At 39.9% G+C, this 23,131-nt stretch overlaps 1 protein-coding gene across 1 annotated transcript in view; it reads left to right on the top strand.

The window, feature by feature from the left end:
- The window catches only part of RHOBTB3 (Rho related BTB domain containing 3), a 56,673-nt gene that overhangs the window by 14,829 nt on the left and 18,713 nt on the right, over positions 1–23,131 (top strand). The window contains exons 4-8 of the mRNA XM_059061452.2: positions 4,106–4,260; positions 7,288–7,399; positions 9,882–10,247; positions 17,269–17,381; positions 20,714–20,834. Coding sequence (XP_058917435.1) covers positions 4,106–4,260; positions 7,288–7,399; positions 9,882–10,247; positions 17,269–17,381; positions 20,714–20,834 — 867 coding nt within the window. The remainder of the gene's footprint in view (positions 1–4,105; positions 4,261–7,287; positions 7,400–9,881; positions 10,248–17,268; positions 17,382–20,713; positions 20,835–23,131) is intronic.

Here is a 23,131-nt window from a genome sequence, read left to right on the forward strand (position 1 = left end):
TACATGTTGCTGCAGTGCATGAGGTCCCACCTGTCCTCCAAGCCTCAGCATCCCTCTTTGGTCATCCTGTGTGTACTGCCTGCAGCCTCTCAGGTGTTCCTAGTTTCTGGGCTGATGAGAGTCTCTCCTAATGTTTGAGTGTTGCTGTATGTGCACACCTCCCTTCCTCCTTTCTCCCTCCCCCATCCCTTGCTTCCTTCCTTCCTTTCTCCTTCCCACCTCTTCCCCCTCCCCTTCATTATTTCATGATTTCTGTGATTTGTCAGGGAGAGGAGATTGCAGTGTGGGCTTAGATTGCTCTCTTGAAAGTGGAAGTGATGTCTTCCCTTTTTTCTCACCTTCAGGCCTCAGCATGTGCTATACTGTGTCATGCTCTTAGTGGACTGGCCCTCTGCACAGCCCCTGTCATCTGCATAGCGAATTCATCCTCATCCTTTAAATCGTTCCCTCTTTTGTGAAGCCCTCCACAATCCCCCAGGCAGAGTTAATTTCTTCTCCTCTGTTCCTATGGTGATTTTGTACACCTTTATTCTAGTACTTTTTTTTTGTCTGCGTTGGGTCTTCGTTGCCGCACGCGGGCTCTAGTTGTGGCGAGCGGGGGCCACTTTTCGTTGTGGTGCTCGGACTTCACGTTGCAGGGGCTTGTTGCAGAGCTCGGGCTCTAGGTGCGTGGGCTTCAGTAGTTGTGGCACATGGGCTCAGTAGTTGCAGCTCGTGGGCTCTAGAGCGCAGGCTCAGTAGTTGTGGCGCACGGGCTTAGTTGCTCTGCGGCTTGTAGGATCTTCCTGGACCAGGGCTCGAACCCATGTCTCCTGCATTGGCAGGCGGATTCTTAACCACTGCACCACCAAGCAAGCCCCAGTACTTATAATTGTCTGCAGTCGTATCTGTCTTGGCTCAGTTGACTATGAGTTTCATTTATTTGTGTATCTTTATATCCCTGCTATTTGAGGTGTGGTAGGTGCTCAAAAAACATTTGTTCAGTGAGTGAATGAATGGCATTATGAATGATATACAGAAGTGAAAAGATCATTTTCACTAACAGGATGAAATTAATTTACCTTGTAAGATGTGATTACAAAGTAATTACAAAGCTAAATCTGTCTCTTCAACTAAAGGGCACGTATTGCTTCTCCCGCCTCCAGTCCCTTGCAGCCTGTGGAACTGTGCTAGGTGTTCTGGTAACTCCTCTTTCCAGCTCCTTTAAGAACAACTTCGGCAAACACAATCAGTCTCATCTCTTTCCTTTGTTATACGTGTTTTGACAAGCTTGACTGTGTGTGTGTGTGTCTTCATAATACTTGGCTCTGAATAAATTTTTGGCTTTTACTAAATATTGGCTCCATCTATAAAATAGAAATTTTTCTCCAGACTTGACAAAGGTGTATTCATAGCCTTAAGTTCCTGAAAGTGGGCATCCTATCTTTTCTTTTTGGAGCTCTGACAGAGACTAAGTACATTGCAAGGCTGGAATTCCTCAAAGGATTTCTAAGAATCTCAAGCACTGGCAAGATTGTAAGAATCACCTTATAGGTTCTCAAATCCATTGCTTTGAAAGAGATGCCATTCATTTTAATTCCAGAGTTACATTGTGTTTGCTTTAAAAAGATAGACATTTTGTGATAACACCTTGAAAGATAATATATAAGAAAAAAGAATAAAAGACTACAGTGTTAACTAGAAGAATAGCACGGATTCTGAAGTTCCAGGACTCTGAGGTAGGCTCATAGGAGTGAGTCCTGAAGAAGGCACCACAATTTAAGATTATATTGGGTCTTCTCATTGTTCCTGATGAAATGCTAAATGTAGGTTTATTTAATCCATAATGTTTTATTGATTCTCCTACCTAATATGTAATGACTAGGCATTTTTCCTTTTGGGTGCAAGTGAACAAAAAAAAAATGTCTTCTGTGACAGAGAAGATATAATGATTGGATATAAGGAGGCACTTTCTAGGTTGGTAAGATGCTTGTGGCTACACACAATGGAAAACCCCTCTCAGCTGGGTTAAACCTGACACTAACTGGATTTTCCCTGAAACCAAGTTTATTTCCTAGCCATTATTTTACATTATACTCTCTTAATTTTTCACTCAAAACACTACTGACTTTATTTTTATCCAGAAATAAAGTTTAATAAGATGATCTGCCTACCCACCCCATTCCAACAGCATAAGGAGAGCTTTGTAGTCATAAGAAGATCTCTGTCTTCAGAAAATCAAAGGCACTGTTTATGAAGGCTTTGTAAAGAATGTGAAATACCAATGTGTTATTTTTCAAGATAGGCTAAATTGTGTTGGTAACTTTATTTATTCCGAACCAAAAAGGATCTTAGAAAAAGTGAATGCAAGAACTCAGATTAGGATTTGTTGTATAATTTAGAGAAACCAAGCTTCATTTTTAAATCACCACATCTTTGGAATTAATAATTTTTTACTCAAACTAAATTTTTATCTTATCTTTTGATGGCTCTTTATCAGGTAGAGCAAGTAACAGTTTTATTGTTTCTCCATTTCTAACACACAAGGAGACTTGGACAAGTCAGTTAACCTCTCTGAGCTTCAGCTTCCTCCCCTGCAAAATGAGGATGTGAATACATGGTTTCTGAGCTCAAAATGCTTTCAGTGAAGCTAAATTATCTAAGTCGTATGTGTATGTGCACACATGCATGTTACATGTATAGCGTGCGCGTGCACTGAATATCCTTAGCATGCACGCCATGTGTATATACATGTGCTCCATCTCTATGCGGTTCATTGGTAGGACACTTGTTGTGTATGCTCTGGCGGGGAGTAGCCTAAGTGCCCTTTCAGGACCACTGTACTTAATCCCTCAGTTACCTGGTCTTTAGGCTGCTGATGGTGAATAGCTGAGTCCCTTTCCAGGCATTATCCCTGTGCTGATAGAAGCCGCTTGCCCAAGGTTTTGCTCCCTCCACAGGGCAGCCCTCCTTTAATTACTGGCTGATGTAGGGATACAGAGGCCCAGCTTTGTATGGGGAACCACTCACTCTAAAGGGCCATCTAAGCTCCAGAGGCCCCTGTTGAATGGCTCAGGTCTCTGTTGCAACAGTATTGCAGTTCTTCCTCTTGAATTCTTCCTCTTCCCAGTCCTGCTTCCTGCACCCTTGAGAAGAGACGTTCCCAAGATCACCCTCCAGTAAACCTCCAGCACACCAGTCACCATCTCAGAGTCTGCTTCTCAGAGAAGCCAGCCTACAACAACGTGCTCTTTTGGAAACGGATTTAACCCCTTTTGACTTGGCTGCCTTTTGAACAATGACATATCTGATGATGTAGCATGAAACAAAGCTGGCTGACGAATATGGAGTTGAACATACATTTTTAGCGTTATGAAGGTGTGTCCTTAGAGATGGGTTGATGTACAACCTTCCCAGCCATAGGTCTGTACATGGTACAGCCATGACTCTTGGGACAGTTCACATTTTGAGTAATTACTTTTTATTCCTTCAGTTTTTATTTTTGAAGCAGAAGATAAAGAGTGACTGAATTTGATCTCTGTTGTTGAATGCTTTAGAGTTCAATAATTGAAATGTCTGGATGAATAAGAACATACTTCATATGAAATTTACAAAGACTGGCAATTTTGCAGCCTTAGAGATTGAGGTCAAGTTGAGGATTCTATGAAAATAAAAGTATAAGATCTATTCAAACTTAGTGAATATATTTAAAGTTTATTACAAAAAAAAAAGCTCCAATCCATGGTTTCTGTGGGCAGTCAGGTTGTTGATTTTGTATTGATATTCAGGATGTCAAGGTTGTATAAAAGGAAGCAGGCCTGGCATTACCGTCTGATTGGTCTAATTACTATAATAGCCTTGGTAATATTCATTCACCTATTTAAAAATTCTTCTGTTTTCTAAGATCCTATTCGTTCTTCTTTCATTTAAAGCTTGCTTATTTTAGGGACCTTGCTGTTATCACTGACACTTCTTATTCAGTCTCGTGAATAGTGGATATACTGAATGGCCCTGAACTGTGATTCTGGCATGAGCTCTTAATTTGCTGTTTAATGTCTAGGTTGTCTAGGTACCTTTTTTCATGTTTAATTTCAAATGTCTTTGTTCCTCATATTCATTTTCTCAGAAGAGTTACCTTGCACATGCCCACTGTGTACCTCAGACAGAGGGAGCTGTGTCAGTACGACGGAAGGGATCCAACTTGCTAAAGAGCTAGGAGCCACCTATCTGGAACTACACAGCCTTGATGACTTCTACATAGGAAAATATTTTGGAGGAGTGGTAAGTGGAAATTCCAGTCACATAAATTAGAGTCATTTGTCAGGTTGGCTCTTCAGCTATTTTCCAGAGCCTCAATTAGAACTTTAGTTTTAAAAGCAGGATTCATTTTAACCTTGTGAAATAAAATGGGAGCAAATACAAAAAAGGTTTTGTCAGAGTAAAACTCTAATTTTACTTCTCTCTCCAAATGAAATGTTTTCTGTTGTCTAATACGATATTTTGAATTTTCCATTTGATGACACTTTACACAAACCCGTGATGTCTTTTTAGCAACTGATTTGTCACTTTTAGTGAAAAGATTTGGTAATCTTTACACAGTTTGATGAGCCTGGCAACCTGCACCAGCAGGGCCTGAAAGTTCTCCTTCATTTCTGTCTACTACTTGAGAAGAATGATTTTTCTTCACTATGTGTGCTTCGGCAAGGTTTCGTATACTCCTGATTTTGCTGCAGCTCAAAAAATATCCAGAGGAACTACTTGTACAAGTGGCTTCTTGTTGGACAGGTGGTGGGGAGCCAGGGTCTGTTGCTCTGTTGCAGAGGCATCCATTGGGTCCTACAGGCATTTTGAGGCCCACCTTAGCCCACAGCACCTACCCTACGACACTAGGACTGCGTGGCCCTTGGAGAATACCTGTGGAGTTGTATCATTTAAGTACTACTGACTTTGGAACTATCTTTCCAACCCTCTAAGGAGTGACTCCTTTCAACAGACAAATCTAGTAAACATTGACAAGAGGCTTAAACCAAAGTAAACCCTACATTAAGCGGGAGCACTTTGGACTTCTCCATCAGTTCCCTAGCTCTTCATCAAGTACTTTATCCAGTGTGCCAGACTCTTCATTGTATATATTCATGTCAAAATGTTGAGGTTTCTACGGATGACCAGAGAAATTTCATTTATTCTAGAGTTACTCAACTCCAAATAAGAACCAAAGATAAAATAAGAACCCAATATAATAGTTCTGATTTCTGTCAAATATAAATGGCTATTATTCATTCAGTAATGTAAAGAAACAATAATATAGCATTAAGGAAGATACACTCACAATTGATGTTATCAGTGACTGTGAGAATCTTCTGTCTTATTTGTTTAGTGATGAGCAGTGGGTAGAAAGGTAAAGGGGGTGAAATATAATTTTTCTGTCAAGCTGATTATATTGTAGTGGCTTAAAAAAATTAGTTTGTTCTAAGAATTTCACATTTCCCTGAAATTCCTGGGGAGTTGTGTGTGTGTCGGGGAAGCTAGTTTGGTTTCATTTGTTGGAGAAGATGGAGCTCTTGGGGGCCTTTGGTCTCCTGGTTCCCCTTTCCAGGTTCCTGACCCTGAAATTCTCAGGATCACTCTTCCCATTTCCCAGCTCCCACTTTCTCTTCTTTCCTCTCATTGTTTCTCTTTGTTCCTAACACCTAGTGTTGGAGGCATGATGAGAATTGAAGATGTGGTCGAAGTCAGGAGAAAAACTTGGCAGTTTCTTTTTTCGCTAACTCAAGACTTAATGAGAATATGAAAATAAGATGAGACAGATCTCATTTTAGACTCTTGAATAGTTAAGTACAACTGGGATCTTGAGTGTGAGAAACAATGGTGTTTGCAGGAATATGGATGGAGTGATGATGTCAGAGTGAAAGGAGCATTTTACTCTCTCGTGTTTAAGAGTCAGGGAGGAAGAGCTGTGCAGTGTTACCCTCAGACCTGGGCAAGGGTGGCATGTGCCCTGGAGCTCTAGAAAGCCTTATCTGGTCCTCCTCCAGTTGCACCCCTTCCCATAGGGCATGAGTTGATGGAGCCATGGGGATGTGCCCACTACAGCTAGTAGCTCCCTTCCTGACCTGCATCATCTACGTGGTAGCCACTAGCCACACGTGGCTGTTTATATTTAAATTAATTAAAAAATAATTCAGTTCCTCAGGTGCACTATCTACATTTCAGGTACTCTATAGTTACATGTAGCTAGTGGCTACTGTTCCGATGATTAGCACAGATGTTATAGGACATTTCCATCAAAACAGAGCAGAGAGTTCTGTGGAACAGTGCTGTGACCATGCCCCCAAACCCAGGACCCCAGAATTCTCTGACCAGCTGGCTCTGAATCTGTTTCCCGGGTCTGTCCTCCTGAAGGTGGACTGCATGGCTGGTGTTTGTACGCCTAGTCCTGAGTGGTGGCTGAGGGGTGACTGCATATGAGGAGTGGGGGAGGGGACGGTGGATGGATCTTGGTTGCATAGGTGTGGATGTCTGCCTGTATGCACCAGCCTCCTCAGGTGAGGAGGTGTGTGGTGGAGGATGGGGAGAGAAGAGGAGGGGTGGTCTTGGGTCCCAGGAGTTAGGGGCCAGCTGTCCCTGTGCTGCATGAAACTCCAAGGACTCTAAGAATTTAAATCTGAACCTGGCCTTCCAGGCTTTAATGATGACATACTGGTCAAAGCAGGAGGATAGAATATATTTTACATAACAGTTTATTTTCTTGATTTACAACGCTTAAATATTTAGGTATTGGTATGTGGACCTCCATTTGTACTTTTGCCCCAGGCCTCATATGCCTGGAGCTATGTAAGTGCATGTGGTTAAGATTTTTAATTTATAAAATAAATGATGTATTTCAAAGTAACTTATTCAGGAAAAAAAAGTAGAGCGCGTGTGAACTTTCCTAGTTGATGTGGATACATGTGACATAGAGCCAGATCTGTTCTTGCCTTGAATTTCTCTAGTATTAGTTGCTCTGGTTGCCCACAAGATGGTTATTGGCAGTCACACAGTTGTACTGCTTGGCTTTCTTGATTATTCAAGAGAAAATACAGTTCCTGCTTGATTGATAGTTTATTTATGTTTAGACAAGTCACAATCTGTTCTACTTGAAAGATTTTTTTTTTAATAAAACAAATTGTTTTAAAAGTGTTTGCTAAAGCATACATGTGGTTGGTACTGGCATTAAAAACACTTGGCAGATGTGGTTTGGGGTACAAATAATCATGTCAGATACATCATTTCATTGGAGCTTTAATTAAAATTTGATTCATGTTTTAGTTGGAGTATTTTATGATTCAAGCCTTAAATCAGAAGACAAGTGAAAAAATGAAGAAAAGGAAAATGAGCAACTCGTTTCACGGAATTAGACCACCTCAGCTTGAACAACCAGGTGCATTTATTAGCCAATGTCTGGACATTCAGTTGATATTTATTGTAGATCATTTCACAAGTCACAGCAGTTGTTCTCAATTTTGAGTGTGTTCAGGACTCATTTGGCATTTTGATTCAGTAAATCTGGGATGGAGCCTGAATCTGATTTTTAAACAAGCATCCCAGATGATTCAGAAGCAGGTGGTACCTGGACCACATTTTGAGGACTGTTGTCTTAAAAACTTGAGCCTATGGATTCTTAAAAATAGTGTGTGTGGTAGAGAGCTGTTCTAGATTATAGTCTAATGAGAAATAACCAGATGTAATGCATGAAACTTGAGTGGATCCTGGTTCAATAAAAACATCTAAAAGATGTTCTTGGGACAGTTGGGTAAAATTTCAATATGGACAGGAAATTAGATGATATTATGGAATTACTGTTAATTTTCTTATGTACGATAATAGTATTGTGGTTAATAGAAGAATGTCCTTATTTTTAGGAGATAAATGTAAAAGTATTTAGAACTGAACTATCCTGATGATTACAACTTACTTTTAAATGATTCGTGAGTGAGAGAGGGAGAGAGAAAATCTAGAGATAAAGCCAAAAATGACAAAATATTAATAATTATAGAATTTAAGGGCAAGATACATGTGTGCTCATTGTATCATTCTTTCAACTTTTTTGAATGTTTGAAAATGTTCATAATACAAGGTTAGAAGACAGTAGTTAAAAATAAATAAAATTACATCAACTGGTGTCAGAATTTATTGCATAATTTTGTGATAGCAATGGTAGACTAGTACTCTATTCAGATCAATGAATTATGGATATTATTTTTAAAAGGTACTTGATAAATATTTGTTGAATGAATGAATGTAAGTTAAGAAACCAGTAAAGTATAGATTTGTACAGGAAGTCAATTCCAAGTTTTAAAAAATGTGGATACATAGACCGTTAAATTGACTTTGCACTTTGTGGTGTGCACAGTGAAAGGGGCGACATGGTCTGTTATGTAGCAAACACTGGAGCCTTAAGTACTTCTGAATGAGAAGAGGAGTGGAGAATAGCCAAATAAATAACATTGACAGATAATTTCTTAGTTCTTATTAATCAAGAAGAGAAAACATACCAGTTCTTCAGAGAAAGCAAAGCATTTCATGTCATTTAGCGCTAAAAGGAGTTTCTCCTGTGGGTCTTCATTTGGGGACGCTAGGTGGGATAGTGGGCAGGGCCTTCAGGAGTGTCCTGTCAGCAGTACAGCCTCAGCTTCCACAAGGCTGTCTCCTGTACCCCTTCCAATGGGGGAGCTGTGGAATTGCACTGATTGTAACCCAGGGTCCAGTCTGGGTTCACGCTGAACATAACCCAGTCTGGGTACACATTTGTTATGGTGCTGACTTGTTCTAAGGACAGATCCTGGGCTCTGGGGCACGTGGCTTTCAAACTGTTCTCAGACTTTAAGGGTCTGTAAGGTGCCTCTGGCAGTGGAGAGGAGTCTGGGGAGGGTACAGTGCAGAAAGAGCCTGGTCCCCAACCTACCTTGTTGTTGTCCATTTTGTAGACAGGATTTTTGCTTTAGAATAAAGAATTGTTATTCCTGAAGAAAATTGAATTGCACTTGTTTAGATGGTTGCGTAACGTTCAAGCAACCCTTCACAGATCACACTGTCCTCGGCACAGCTGTTGCAGAGAGTTCACAATTAGGACCTATGATGAGGGCCTAGGGTGTGGTCCTCTCTGTGGAGGTCCTGCATTGATGGAGGGTAATCTATTTTGTTAGCAATCACACTAGGAAATGGAAGGTAACGAACGTCCCCTCTTGGGACTCAGGGAGCCTAGACAGCAATCTCCCTGAGGTGTGCTGAAGGGAAGGAGCTGGTTCTCGGGAAGCATAGTGTTTTACTAGGAGGAAAAAAAAATTTTAGCATCAGAATAAAATGTTCACGATGGTTTCAAACAATAGAGTCTAAGACTCTGAGCCCTAGATTTGAACGGCTGCAGTTTTAACAATTTATCCCTCCACCTCCACTTCTAGTCCCAGGAAGAAAACAACTTCAGATGTGAGGTTGGGTTCTTCAGAACTTATTCAGTAATTTCTTTGAGTTTTTTTATCAGGTGAAAGTAAAGGATGATGACAACCAACATACTAAAAATTCAGTATGTGGAGAAAAATTTTATTTTGGGGACACACATAGTGAGAAATGCTCTTCATTGCATTAGCACATTTTTCATTTGCACTACACAAAGTAAATACAGTATTTCTGTGCATCTGTTTTAATCCCTGGATAATTAGTTTATATGTGTTCATAATTAGATTAAGCTATACAGAAAGTGCTGTTTTATAGGTCAAAAATGGCCAAATATTGGCAACTTCATATAGTTCAACCTAATAATACTAAAAAATATTGTTTTGTTGTGTTTAAAATAAACCGGAAATGATGGAGGCCCATAGACCTAAAGAATAATTTATTATTAATTTTTTTCTTCTTTGAAACAGAAAAAATGCCTGTCTTGAAGGCTGAAGCATCCCATTATAATGCTGACCTAAATAACTTGCTCTTCTGCTGCCAGTGCGTGGATGTGGTATTTTACAACCCAGATTTAAAGGAAGTGGCTGAGGCCCACAAGATCGTTCTCTGTGCCGTCAGCCATGTTTTCATGCTGCTTTTCAATGTGAAGAGTCCTGCTGACATTCAGGATTCCAGTATCATCCGAACTACCCAGGATCTCTTTGCTATAAACAGAGATCCTGCGTTTCCTGGTGCTAGCCAGGAGTCTCCAGGCAACCCACCCTTACGAGTCATTGTTAAAGATGCCCTCTTCTGTTCTTGTTTATCGGACATTCTGCGCTTCATTTATTCAGGTATCTTGTCAAATGGTTCTGGCACGTTCTCATAAGCTTTTGAAATGAAGTATGTCCTGTGGTCTCAGGTATACTGGTTGGTTTTACATTTCTTTTCTTCCTACCATCTGAGGTGACGATTATACATGAAGTAGTATTTGCTTTATCGATAGGAATTGGTCCAATCTCTCTGTTTCTTTACAAGTTTCCTTGCCTTGGTTTTGTTTTTTTTTGCGGTACGCGGGCCTCTCACTGCTGTGGCCTCTCCCGTTGCGGAGCACAGGCTCGGGACGCGCAGGCTCAGCGGCCATGGCTCACGGGCCCAGCCGCTCCACGCATGTGGGATCTTTCCGGACCGGGGCACGAACCCGTGTCCCCTGCATCGGCAGGCAGACTCTCAACCACTGCGCCACCAGGGAAGCCCCCTTGCCTTGGTTTTAAATCTACTTGTAAAAACAGTAATCTCTTTTCCTATTGAACAGCTATGTTAGTATTTTATTTTTAAAAAACTCCAAAATGTGAAAATACAAGAATTTATTGTCCAGTTTAACTTTAAAGAAATAAAATACTTCAAGTATGTATGAAAATAAGTGTCTTTAGCTACTTATTCATTTGTTTTGTTTGTTTGACCCAGATTTTAGAGGGAATTGAGGAGAGAAGTTAGCATGGTCATTGCATTCAGTTTAGCAACTAGAAACAGTTGCTAAAGTTAGTCTAAAGTTAGTTCAAGCTGAGTTCTGATCAACTTTGGCTATGATTATTTTAGACTTTACTTCTTTTATTTACTGTGCTCTTTGTAAGATTCAGCTTATCAATTGTTTTTCTTCTCATCCTTTAAAAAACTGAGTAGCATGTATATTCTAAAAATTAGACTCTTTATGAGTTATTTTAGCAGATGAACTGAAGGTCTCACATCTAAGTGTCCTATATAAGAATGGAAAAGAATGGATGTAAAGTGATTTTTAAAGTAAGCATCTAAATATACATTTTCTGAAGATTTCTCTCTTTTAAAAAAAAATGATTTATTTATTTATTTATGGCTGCGTTGGGTCTCCGTTGCTGCGCACGGGCTTTCTCTAGTTGCGGTGAGCGGGGGCTACTCTTCGTTGCGGTGCGTGGGCTTCTCATTGCAGTGGCTTCACTTGTTGTGGAGCACGGGCTCTAGGCGCACGGGTTTCAGTAGTTATGGCTCGTGGGCTCTAGAGCTTAGGCTCAGTAGTTGTGGCACACGGGCTTAGTTGCTCCACGGCATGTGGGATCTTCCCGGACCAGGGCTTGAACCTGTGTCCCCTGCATTGGCAGGTGGATTCTTAACCACGGCGACACCAGGAAAGTCCCAGATTTCTCTCTTCTTAAATTTTCTTTTTCTACTTGGAATCATGTGCTGATGAATTCTTAGGCTGAGGTCGCTCCTTCTCTGTAATGTGTCTGGAGAAACATTTATGATCTGTTTTTAGACTTCAGAATTGGAGATTGATGACAAGTTTACAAAAGTTTGCAAATGAAGAAAAAAGTATTATTTAGCATCAAAGATTTGGGTAGCCTTCAGTTGAAATGATTGATGTTAAGATTTCCCTTTTTTTCATTTGGGTTGTTTTTAGTTTTATAAGTTAAAATAAAAATTAATGGTTGTGAAAAATACTGTTGCAGCATGCAGATTTAAGTGGATTAAAAATATACGTATTGGAGTAGAATGTGATGGTAGGTATTAAATCCATTGTTCAGTGAATATTGGCTTGGAAAAGGCATAAATAACCACTCCTAGAGAGCATACCAGCACAGTGCCTTCAGCATGGAGGCTTCTCTGTAAGTGTTGGTTGAACTAGTGAGTAGACTCTAGTAGCTGTGAATCATCATATGAATAAACCAGATAAGTTAGAGACTTCATTTAGTACTACGGATTTTTATGTTTAAACTTAGAATCTCACAGTTCAGAATTTAAGACTAATTTTGAAAAACCAAAATGTTTACATGTTAAAGAAAAAAAATGTCTTTAATGATATGTCAGAGAACCATGAAGGAAATGCTAAATAATTAGCATTTAGCAAGTTTCCTACAGTATCCATTAAATACTTTCAAAGGCACACAAACACTTTGAGGTCAGTTTTATCCTCTTTAATATGGTAGCAATAAAATAGCTAGATGTCTCTCCAGTGACAGAACCTGCTTGTCTTTCTCCTAGGGAGTAATTTTTTTTAATTGTAAAATTAATACTTGCAGATGGAAAAAAGGGGGAAAGAAAAGAAAAATTTATCCTCATCCCCCAGTCCCCTTCCCCAGAGTCCATTATAACTTTTTCATGTGTTCACTCTAATGCTTTTTGAAAGAAATTAATATATTGAGAAACTTGCATTAATGAAAATGTAAGTTTTGGTGATTGCTGTTTTCTGGGAACCACAGGTGGTTTCCATGGCTGGAGCATAGAGTGGGAGGTGGTGGCTGGAAGGAGCTGAGGCTGCAAAGGCCAGTGGGAGCTCTTCCTGCTGTCCTTAGAAGCTGATCTAGAATTTCATGCGTGATCAGACTGGGCTTTAGAAAGATCATCTCTGGTGATGCTGGGAAGATGGAGTAGAGCAGGCAAGATAGGAGTCCAGTCAGAAGGCCCTGTTACTCTGGAGCTCAGCCTTAGGAAGGCCAGCATTCTGACAAGAGGTAGTGGTTGGTTTTGTGCCTTGTCCATCATCTGGACCGGTGCTTTTCAAACCTTAAAGTGCATACAGGTCACCTGGTGATCTTGTTAATGTACAGATTCTGATTCAGTGGGACCGGGGTAGGGCATGAGGTTCTGCCTTTCCAACAGTCTCCAGGCAATGCTGATGCCATGGACCACAAGTAGCCACAGCACCTGCTCTTGGAAGAACTGGGGCCAGCCACAGCAGATAAGGGCCTGGAATTCAGCCCAGAGGCCCAGGAGAGGAACCCAGTTATTAGTCTCAGGGCATAGGGTCAGAATGGAGTCAGCTGCAAGGATGACTGATGCGGAGCTCTCTGGAACTGGGGCTGTCTGTGCCTTCTTGTAGCCCCTGCCTGAAGTTGGGGAAAGTGAATGCTTAGCGGTTGGGTGGAAACTAAGTGAGCCTGGGAATAGTGATTAGAGGGCAGAGGGGCATGATGGCCTGGAGGAGTTGCTGAGCTACATACAGGCCCTTGACCAGTTCAGAGCACAGGCTTCGTAGTCTGATACTGAGCTGTTATGTTTCTGCTCTGAACTCTGCTTGTATGTGACCCAGTCAAGTGGTGGTGGCAGGTATGAGCAGGGCCACAGGCCATTGACTTGGGGCTACAGGGAGACCCAGATGTGGGCTGAGGAAACCGGAAAATAAATGCTTCAGCAGGTACCTGTTAATTATTCTTTAATTATTTACAAAGTATAACCTTAGACTCAAGCAAAATGATATTGTTTGCTGTGTTTAAAAGACATTAAAGCTATATTTGCACAGTAAAGGCAATTTTGAAAAATGCAGAAAATTTGTTAAGAGAAGAAAAATCAACCAGATTCCCATTCTCAAATGTCTAAATGTTTCTTGATGTTTTGTTTTACCCTTTTAGTCTTTCTGAATAGGTTACTTAAAAAAAAATTTTTTTTTAATCAAAGCAAACTAGAATATTAAACCTAATTTTTTTTCTTAGAGACTTCAATAAAGAGGCCAGGCTTGTGTGTTTGTTTGTGTTATTGTTGTTGAACATTTAAAAACTTTTGAACAGAGCACAAGTCTTAAGACCCAATTACACACTGGTTTCTTCACAGCAGCCCAGGCCTGCACGCGGGTTATGTAGGGAACCGCGGAGGACAGGAGCCAGTTGTACTCACGTCAGTTGGGCTGGGATGCACAGGCAGAACTCCATGACAGGGCGTGCTTGGGAATATTTGCCCTGAGCAAAAACATGGGCTGAAAAACCCTATTAAACCTATCTCCTGCTTTATAAAAAAAAAAAAAAAAAAAAAAAAAAATGAACCAAATTACAGACTGTCTTAATTCTTTTTAAATAACATACTTCTTTTTTTTTTAACCTTTAGGAATTTGAAATTTTGTAGGTATTGTGTCACCATGGACATTTGGGTCCTGTATTTAGGAAGGGCCTGTTTAATCCTCTGGTTAACACTTTACCCATATAATAAAGGCTTCTGTTTATTTTCCTGTTCCAATTTCTGAGCAAACAGATACAGTGAAAGTGTGTATGTTTTGCATATGTTAATTTCCTCTTGGAAACTGCTAACACTGCATAATGTCTGAGTACTTAATGACTAACACTGAAGGAGGAATAATCTGAAAAGTGAGGCCAGCAGCTTCCTGGTCTTGAGGAGTAATCCTTAAATGGTGTACAATTGTAACATTCTTACAATACACTACACAGTCTTTATGCTGGCAAATTCCTGAGTCAGGAGATCTCAGATGGTGAGGAATTGAAGTCTTTGTAAGAGCCTCAAGAATTTAGCTTTGAGCTCTTCCTGCCACAGATGGCCCTTAGAATTTCTCATCACTTAATGAAATGCTGCAAAAGTAAATGAATCTGTGGAAATAAGCACAGTATTATCCAGCTCCTGAAATTTTTCTGCAGTGCATGAAAACACAGCTGAATGTACACGGGTAGACCATGCTCTCTAAGGGTCTAAGTAAATAGGTGCTCTGAGAAGTTAACTAAAGAAAATCAGTCAGTTATGCAAGACAAGTTCTAGAGCTCTGCTGTACATACAACATTATGCCTATTGTTAACATAATGTATTGTGTACTTAAAATGATGTTAGGAGGATAGATCGCATGTTAAATGTTATTACCACACACACAAAAAAAAAAGAAAGAGAAGAAAATCTTAGTCTGACTATTGCTTTATTAGGACCTAAGTGTCAAAGATGGTTTGATTAGCATTTCTAATTATGAAAACAGCCCAATCATTAGAGTGCCCTTATGAACTAGTCTTACTTTCCTTTTTAGTTATTGGATCTTTCTGTGTCTGTTCTCAAACAGATTGGTGGACTGTAGAGATTTACCTGCTACTAATCCCATATATTTATATTTGATGCTTGCTTTCTTTCAGATACTCCTCTGAATGGAGATATATTGTGTAGATGTTCTTTAGTTAATATAACTTTACTTTTAAGAAACAATATCTGTGCTGTCCTTTAACATGCATGAGTGTAGACAGTCAAAACTACATACATACACTGTTGCATGCCACTGACCCTGGGTTTTGATAGGGGATGAAATGTCTAAAGGAAGAGTAATAATTGTCAGCTCTCAATACACATTAGAATCACCTGGGAGGCTTTAAAAATTGATGTCTGGGCCCCAGCCCCAGAAATTCTAATCTAACTGGTCTGAGGATAAAACCTCCTCCAATGGTATTTTATAAAAGATCTCCAGGTAAATGTAATGCACAGCTAGAGGTGAGAATCACTGGCATAGAGTGAATTTTCTTGATTTGGGGTCCCTTGGCTTCTAAGGGGTTCTTCTACTCCTAACATTTTTAAAAAATATTTTTAATTACCTTTTTTATTACTTTTTAACATCTTTTTTGGAGTATAATTGCTTTACAATGGTGTGTTAGTTTCTGCTTTATAACAAAGTGAATCAGCTATACTGCTAACATTTTTATACAGACTGCAATGTCTGTATGTGCAGACATTGGAAATTGGAAATTGGAAATTTTCGGGAGTGGTGAGCCAAAAATTTATCAGATTGTGAAAAGAGTACGTGACTTTAAGTTGAAAATCATTAGTTGAGGGAGAGGAAAACTACTACACTTCGCTTCTGTCAGCATTCTTGTCAAGGGCAGGTAAGGAGAAGTTTAAAGATAGGCAAACATGCTAAGTACTGCAGGGCTCAGCTGTAATGAGGCCTGAGATCAACTGGACTGTCAATTTGACTCTTCAGATGAGCTTTGGATCTCCTTGGTACAGCCTAGCTGCAATTTGCCTGATCTCATTGGTTCAATAAATGTTTATTCTGTGCCCTCTCCACTCTCCAGTATTCATGAAGGCATCTGGCAAAGTTCTGGGTACATGAAGGGAAACATCAGAAGAGCTAGATTGAGAGTAGATAGAAAAGAATCTCGAGTTACCCAGAGAGGTGAAGCGACTTGCCTAAATTAACACCAGTCATTACTGGCAGAGATAAAACTAGAAACCGGGGTCTCCCAGTTGTGTCTACATCTTTTTTAGTTATATTTTTAGGAGTTAGGACTTTCTATAAGCCATGGGATGGATAAGGGTAATCTCAAAATACACTTTTGGAAACTTATCAGCATTGATAACAAGATACATTTGATGGGGAAAAGGCCACCTGGGAGCAGGGAGGCTGGATAGGAGGCTGCTGTAGGCCAAGTGAGAGGAGTGTTTGGGGAAAAGGGGAGCTTTCGCTGACGCTGTGTTTTGTAAGACACGGAGGAAAAGGGGCTGACAGAAGTGAAGTGAGCCTAGAAAGAGATGGCTTGAAAGTGGGTTGGGGTGAAAACAAGGGAGGAAGGGACCAGGTGGGGTGATTTTTTTCTAATGTCATGGTTATGTAGCTCATCAGCAAAAAATTATCGAGCTCCCTTCTTCAGGTTGGTTCTGTAGACTTGGCTCTGGAACATCCTACTCTGACCCTGACAGTGCATGAGACCTTCTGAATACATTCTGCTCCTCTGCCTGATGGTAGCCACTACTCTCCATGATGAGTATGATTTAATCCAACCTTAGAAAGGACCACAACTACCTCTTACTCAGGGCAAGTAAATAATTTGGGTTTGGACCACTTGTGACGGGAACTCATATACTAGGCATTGCTGTTATCACTAGCTGATCACCCACCAACTATAAAGAGATAGTAGCTGTTCGGGAAGAAGGACTCCAGGTTTTGAGAAATAATTTAGATGAAGGCAACCTTTTTTTTTTTTTTAATGTGAGAGCTGTTTAAATGTTTTAGTGTAATTACATGGATATATATTTGATAAATAAAAATTTAAAGAAAATACTAAAAAAAGGAACATTGCTACCTAATTAAAAGATTTATTTTTATTCCTGCTCTAACAGAAAATCCAATGTATATTAATTTGTTCACAGGCGCCTTCCAGTGGGAAGAATTGGAAGAAGATATCAGGAAGAAGTTGAAAGATTCTGGGGATGTTTCAAATGTAATTGAGAAAGTTAAATGCATTTTAAAAACACCAGGAAAGGTAAATTAGTTTATTGTAAGTTAGTTTACTTTGACTTTCTCTGAATTATAACTGATATACTATGGATGAATATACTGAGTCGTGAGGAGTGTCAATAATATATAGTTTTCCTTAAGTATATTTTTTCCATTTAAATATTTTAAATATAAACACATGATTTCTCGCTATCTCTAATTTTAATTCATGTAAGAATTCAAATATGTGTGAGTCATGTCTTTAAAATGTTAGTTTGTGAATTCCATTCTCTGAGACGTTCCCCTGGGGCTCTGGGAATATGCAATCTATGTCAAGAATGAAGGGCTGTTGAATTTGTCCAGTTACAGTTAAGCTTGCTGTTGGGGGATGCCTTCTCACTGCTCACGATTTCACTCCAAACAACTTTCAGGGGCAAGGCAGTTTCTGTGTGTGTCTTTTTCAAGAGTTCTGAGAAATCTGTTTGACTAGGTAAACAGTTAAGGATTTGTTTCTCACCTAATATAGATTTTAAATTATATGTTAGGTTCAAAGATTATAAAAATGTAGACTTTGTATATGGTCATAAACTTGTACACATGAAAGCTCTAGTAACTGAGATTGTGCAGAGTCTATAAGGGCCTTAAAAGTAAGTTTGTTAAATTTTAAGATGACTACATTATACAGTTTAGCCAGTGTATTCTTATTTCAGATTCTGTGATAAACAAATTGGCTACAGTAGATAAAAAAGGTAAGTTATGTGCAATGCTTAGCAGAATATAGATTTATATTAACTGTAAAAAAAGGATTATTTCTAAGTTTATTAACAATTTAAGTTAATATTTTAAAACTGCATCAACTTTTATAAAGACTCCCAACTATTCTTTAATTGAGAAAATGATCTCTCTCTTTTTTTTTTAAACAAAGTAACATGGAATTAAGGGGCAAGACCTTTCTTTTCTTGTTTTAATAACACATTGAAGTAGGTACACAGAAGCGGTCCAGTTGTACAGGTGTATGGCAGGGTGGTAGCTCTCTTACAATCTAATTCAACTAAATAATGCTTTTGTAGAAACCTGCACATAAACTTGCATTCTGCTTTTTTCATAAATTCCCTAGATTAACTTGTTCATGGACCAGTGAAAATGTACATCTGTATTCTCTGCAAACTTCTGCCCTCCCATTTTTTTTCAAATTCAAGACGTAGATGGGAGTTCCCTGGTGGCCCAGTGGTTAGGATTTGGGCTTTCACTGCCATGGCCTGGGTTCAATCCCTGGTCGGGGAACTGAGATCCAACAAGCCGCGTGGTGCAGCCAAAGAAAATTCAAGGCATAGGTGACGAGGAAATCTGTTATACAGATTCATAATCTGTATATATCCATACCTGAAATACATCTACATATATTCATGATGTACAAATTCATAAGCTTTATATAAATGGTTAGGATGGAAGTGTTGCCTTTTGTTCTAAACGTGAGCCTTTCCTTGGGTTGGATTCTGAACACAATCATTCCTTTGAGTACCAAGAATAAAACAAATTCTTCTGGGGGAAGGGAAAGCTGGGGACTACATTATTCCATGACATTGAACTAAATTCCCTCCTTTGCACAGGAGGACGGAAGATTTCTTCTGTGGTTTCTTCCTGTGCTTTCTCGGGGTAAGGGTCTCTCTCCTTCATTGAGTATTGGGAATCAGGAAGTAAACATTTAAATTGTGAGTCTGCCACAAATTACCTGTGGCTTTGAGTAAGTTTTCTCAGGGCTTTTTATAAAATGAGGGATAACCTGGCTGATTTCTAAAGCCCCTGCTAGCTCTCAGGTTCTGGTGGTGCTTTTTCACTGTTCCTCTCCTTTATATGTGGCAGTCACCCAAACCCTCTCCACGAGTTCCTTCAATGTGTGTTAAAGTATACTGTGTGTAGGACCTGAGACTATAGGAGCAGGATTTGTATGCTCCTGTTTTGGTTGTCTGTTTTGCTCATGGATGTCATTCTGGAGTGTATGTTCTTCTTTGGGAGGAAGGATAACATTTTTTCCTTCTCGCCAAACATTTTAACTTCCCACCATAGTAGATTAACCCAGAGTGGGGAGTAGGTGCCGTTTATTCTTATTGCTAAAGTTGTATGCTTGATTATTTCTTAGGGATAAAGCTTTCTGAATTCCCTACCTAGCCAAGCAGAGGGTCAGATTCTGACCCAGGCTGAGGTTCTGAGCGTCAGCCAGGGAAATGGGTCATGAGTGAGGGAAGAGGAGCTGGCCCTCAGTTTCTGGGCTTGGCAGAAAGGATTGTCTGAAGGATCACAGAAAGGATAAACAAAGCACCAAATCCTGAGTGGGGAGCAGAGGAAGTCTGCAAACCCCCAGGTTAGAGATGGTGTTACTGGAGCCTGCCAGTTAGCAGTTGTGAGAGGACAGGTAGGTGTGGTCATGGGACAGGTTCTTTAGAGCTACAGATTATAGATGCAGGCAACCTTTGATAATCAAGATCCCAGCAATGACAGCTGTGGGCAGGAAAGATATTTAGGATGATAAGTTTGCAGATTAAGACAGAGATGAATTAATCCATCATTCTCAGGTGTTTTAGTGTTGGATCTAGTAGGCAGTAGGACGTGGTGTGATGGGTGGAAAATATGTTTTCTTAATTACAAATTAAGTTTTGTGTATATATTTTCTTAATTAGTGAATAAACAAGCAGATTGTATATGCAAACATTTTACTAGGTGTTCATATGAGATTGCACTACTGTTGTCTGTTTCCCAGCTAACAGAAGCCCATGGGGATTCAGGACCCCCAGCTTCTCAGCTGTAGAGTCGAGTTTTCACTTAGCCAATTTCTTCACTGCTGTGAGTGCTGTATAGGGCAGTGTTGCTCATTGACAGGTAGCAGATGTAGTTCTTTTTTTTAAGAAGATGTTGGGGGTAGGAGTTTGTTAGTTTATTTATTTTTGCTGTGTTGCATCTTCGTTTCTGTGCGAGGACTTTCTCTAGTTGTGGCGAGCGGGGGCCACTCTTCATCGCGGTGCGCGGGCCTCTCACTATCACGGCCTCTCTTGTTGCGGAGCACAGGCTCCAGACGTGCAGGCTCAGCAGCCGTGGCTCATGGGCCTAGTTGCTCCGCGGCATGTGGGATCCTCCCAGACCAGGGCTTGAACCCGTGTCCCCTGCATTAGCAGGCAGATTCTCAACCACTGCGCCACCAGGGAAGCCCACAGCAGATGTAGTTCTTGAGGGTAAGTTTCCATGAAAGGTGTGATCAGAGATGCCATAGAGTAGGTAATCATTACTTCTTTAGACATTTAGCACAGTTTTCCAAATTCTCTAGGCAAGTTACCAAAGCATGTTGTATAACATTTCCCCTTGTATTTTTATTTTTCCTTATAGTTTAATTGCCTGAGGAACTGCAAAACCTATCAAGCCAGAAAACCTCTGTGGTTTTATAACACTTCCCTCAAGTTTTTCCTTAATAAACCAATGCTTGCTGATGTTGTCTTCGAAATACAAGGTATAGTTCAATTTTTACAAAGTTCACTATTCATGTTTATTTCTTGTTTTCTTAGCTAACTTTCTATTTCAGCTTCGAATATTTTGGGTGAAGGAATGACTGTTCTCTATTGTAGGATGTACACGGCTTGAATTTCTACAAAAATTTTCTAGATATTTTATTAAAATAAGAAAAGAAATGTATATTTTTTTTCCTTATTTTTATTTCCTTGCCCAATGTTTCATTAACTTTTAGGCAACAGCAAGGCATGGGGTAATCTGTAATATCACCCCCTTGTATATTTTTGTGTGTGTGTTTCTTTAAGATCCTAGTTTTTGAATCATCTGAAACCAGCCCCTTAACATTATATTACCTCTAGTTTATTTTTTCAGCTCTCTTAATTGAGCAAAAGGAACTACTCTGGTTGAGGGTCGTGCCTGGCTTACATCAGGCATCCGTAGATATTGCTACATTTTCTCCTTATGGCACTCAGAATTATCACCAGAGCAACAGAGAGCTGTTTATTATCTCTGTAGGAAAGTAATGCTACCTAATTTTAATAAACATGAACTGTTTTAATACCCATTATTGATTATTCGCTTGGATACTTTGGTCACTTTAGTAGATTGAAAGCATAGTATTAAAAATGAATTGTGAAATACCTTCAATTATGCAAGAAGGCAGATGACTCAAGTAGCACTTCAGGTGGGCTATTACCAAAAGGAAGATATAATTTAATTTTATGTTGGAAATGTATGGCAGCTAACAGTAATTTACTTTTTAAAAATTTTCCCCAGAAAGATCATCTTACTTGTAACTCTGGTCACTTGCCAAGACAAACAGTGAATTGGAAACTTTCCAAGGTGCTTTTGGCTAAGCTACTGTTAGTAGCTGCAGTGTGAGCATGGGCCACTGAGAATGGGACAGTGAGTGACCTTGAAATTATATAAAAAATGATTTGGAAAAAAGAAAGCTAACAAGGGACTAAATTTGCTTATAATTTGCATAGGAAGCACTGACACCAAACATTGTTAGTGTAACGTACTGAAAAGATTTTCATGGGGAATATTTAATGCATGAAAATGTATGTTGTATTAAGAGAAAAGAAACAGCAGTGATGTGGAGAATCCTTTCTCATATTCTTTTGCTTTCCTTCCATGATTCCACCTACCGACCCTTTGCAGGCACCTGCTCACACCCCACTTTGCAGATGCTGGATCTGCAAGGGTTCCTTGTAATGCCTGTGCTGATGCTGAACGGCAGCTGCTCTAGTGCCCTTTGTAGCCTCCTCAGCTCAACAACCAAGGCCTCCAAGGGAATCAGGAGCAGAGAGAAGCAGGAATGGGTGGAAGCAGGGTCCAGCAACAGCTTCTCTGCCAGCAGCTGGAGGAGAGGCAAACCGCGCTCTGAGGAGTGTGGGGAGGGCAGCTTCCAGTGTGTAGAAGCAGCAGTGTTGTCTGCTCTGGAGGAGGGTCTGGAGCCCTAGCTCTAGCCTTGGCTTTGCATTCCAACCAGTGTGTGTCCTTGGGCAAGTCCTTAATATGTCTGGTCTTGAGTCTTCTCATTTGTAAAGTGGAGAAAGTGAACCATGTAGATTCTAAAAGGTCCTTTTTAGTGTTAAGCTTGATGAGATGATAGTAACAGGCCAGGTCAGGGTCTTGCTTAGATGCATATTTACTATATAATAGGTTTTGTTGTGTTACTTTACATTTCTGGTCCTCTGTTTCCTCACCTATAAAATGGGGATACTAGTTTCTACCTGGGAGAGTGGTGAGTGGTCATGGAGATGGAGATGGTACATATAAAGGTGTGTTTAGAGGCCTGATGGACAGACTCCACTATTCTTCCCCTACAATGGCATCCAACACTGGTGCATCACTGCTTTTTTTGTGTGCTGAACCGAGGGCTGCAGCAAATCCTTTTAAAAAAATGTTCCAGGCATCACTGACAACTGGCTGGAGTTGACATGGGATATAAAACCTACTTACTATCCCTGAAATAAACAGTCATCAAATATATACATATACAAATATATGTGTGTGTGTGTGTGTGTGTGTGTGTATATAAAACTACCACCCACAGTTTGTTGTTTGAGTTTGTATCTTTTTCCATTAAGTACTTTTTAAAAAAGCAGCTCTAAAACTAGTCATGGTAAACTTTTGGATCTGATGTAGAAAGATATGTTTCCTTTTGACATTTGAATCTGTGCCTTGTGAAAAATACTTTTACAGTTATATTCTGTCTTGTTTACTTAGTACATATTCTAAATCTCTCTTGAGCTAGGCAAGTTTCCTGTTTTCAGAATAAAACAAAAAATG

The sequence above is a fragment of the Kogia breviceps genome, chromosome 4 (assembly GCF_026419965.1).
Source record: "Kogia breviceps isolate mKogBre1 chromosome 4, mKogBre1 haplotype 1, whole genome shotgun sequence".
NCBI lineage: Eukaryota > Metazoa > Chordata > Mammalia > Artiodactyla > Physeteridae > Kogia > Kogia breviceps.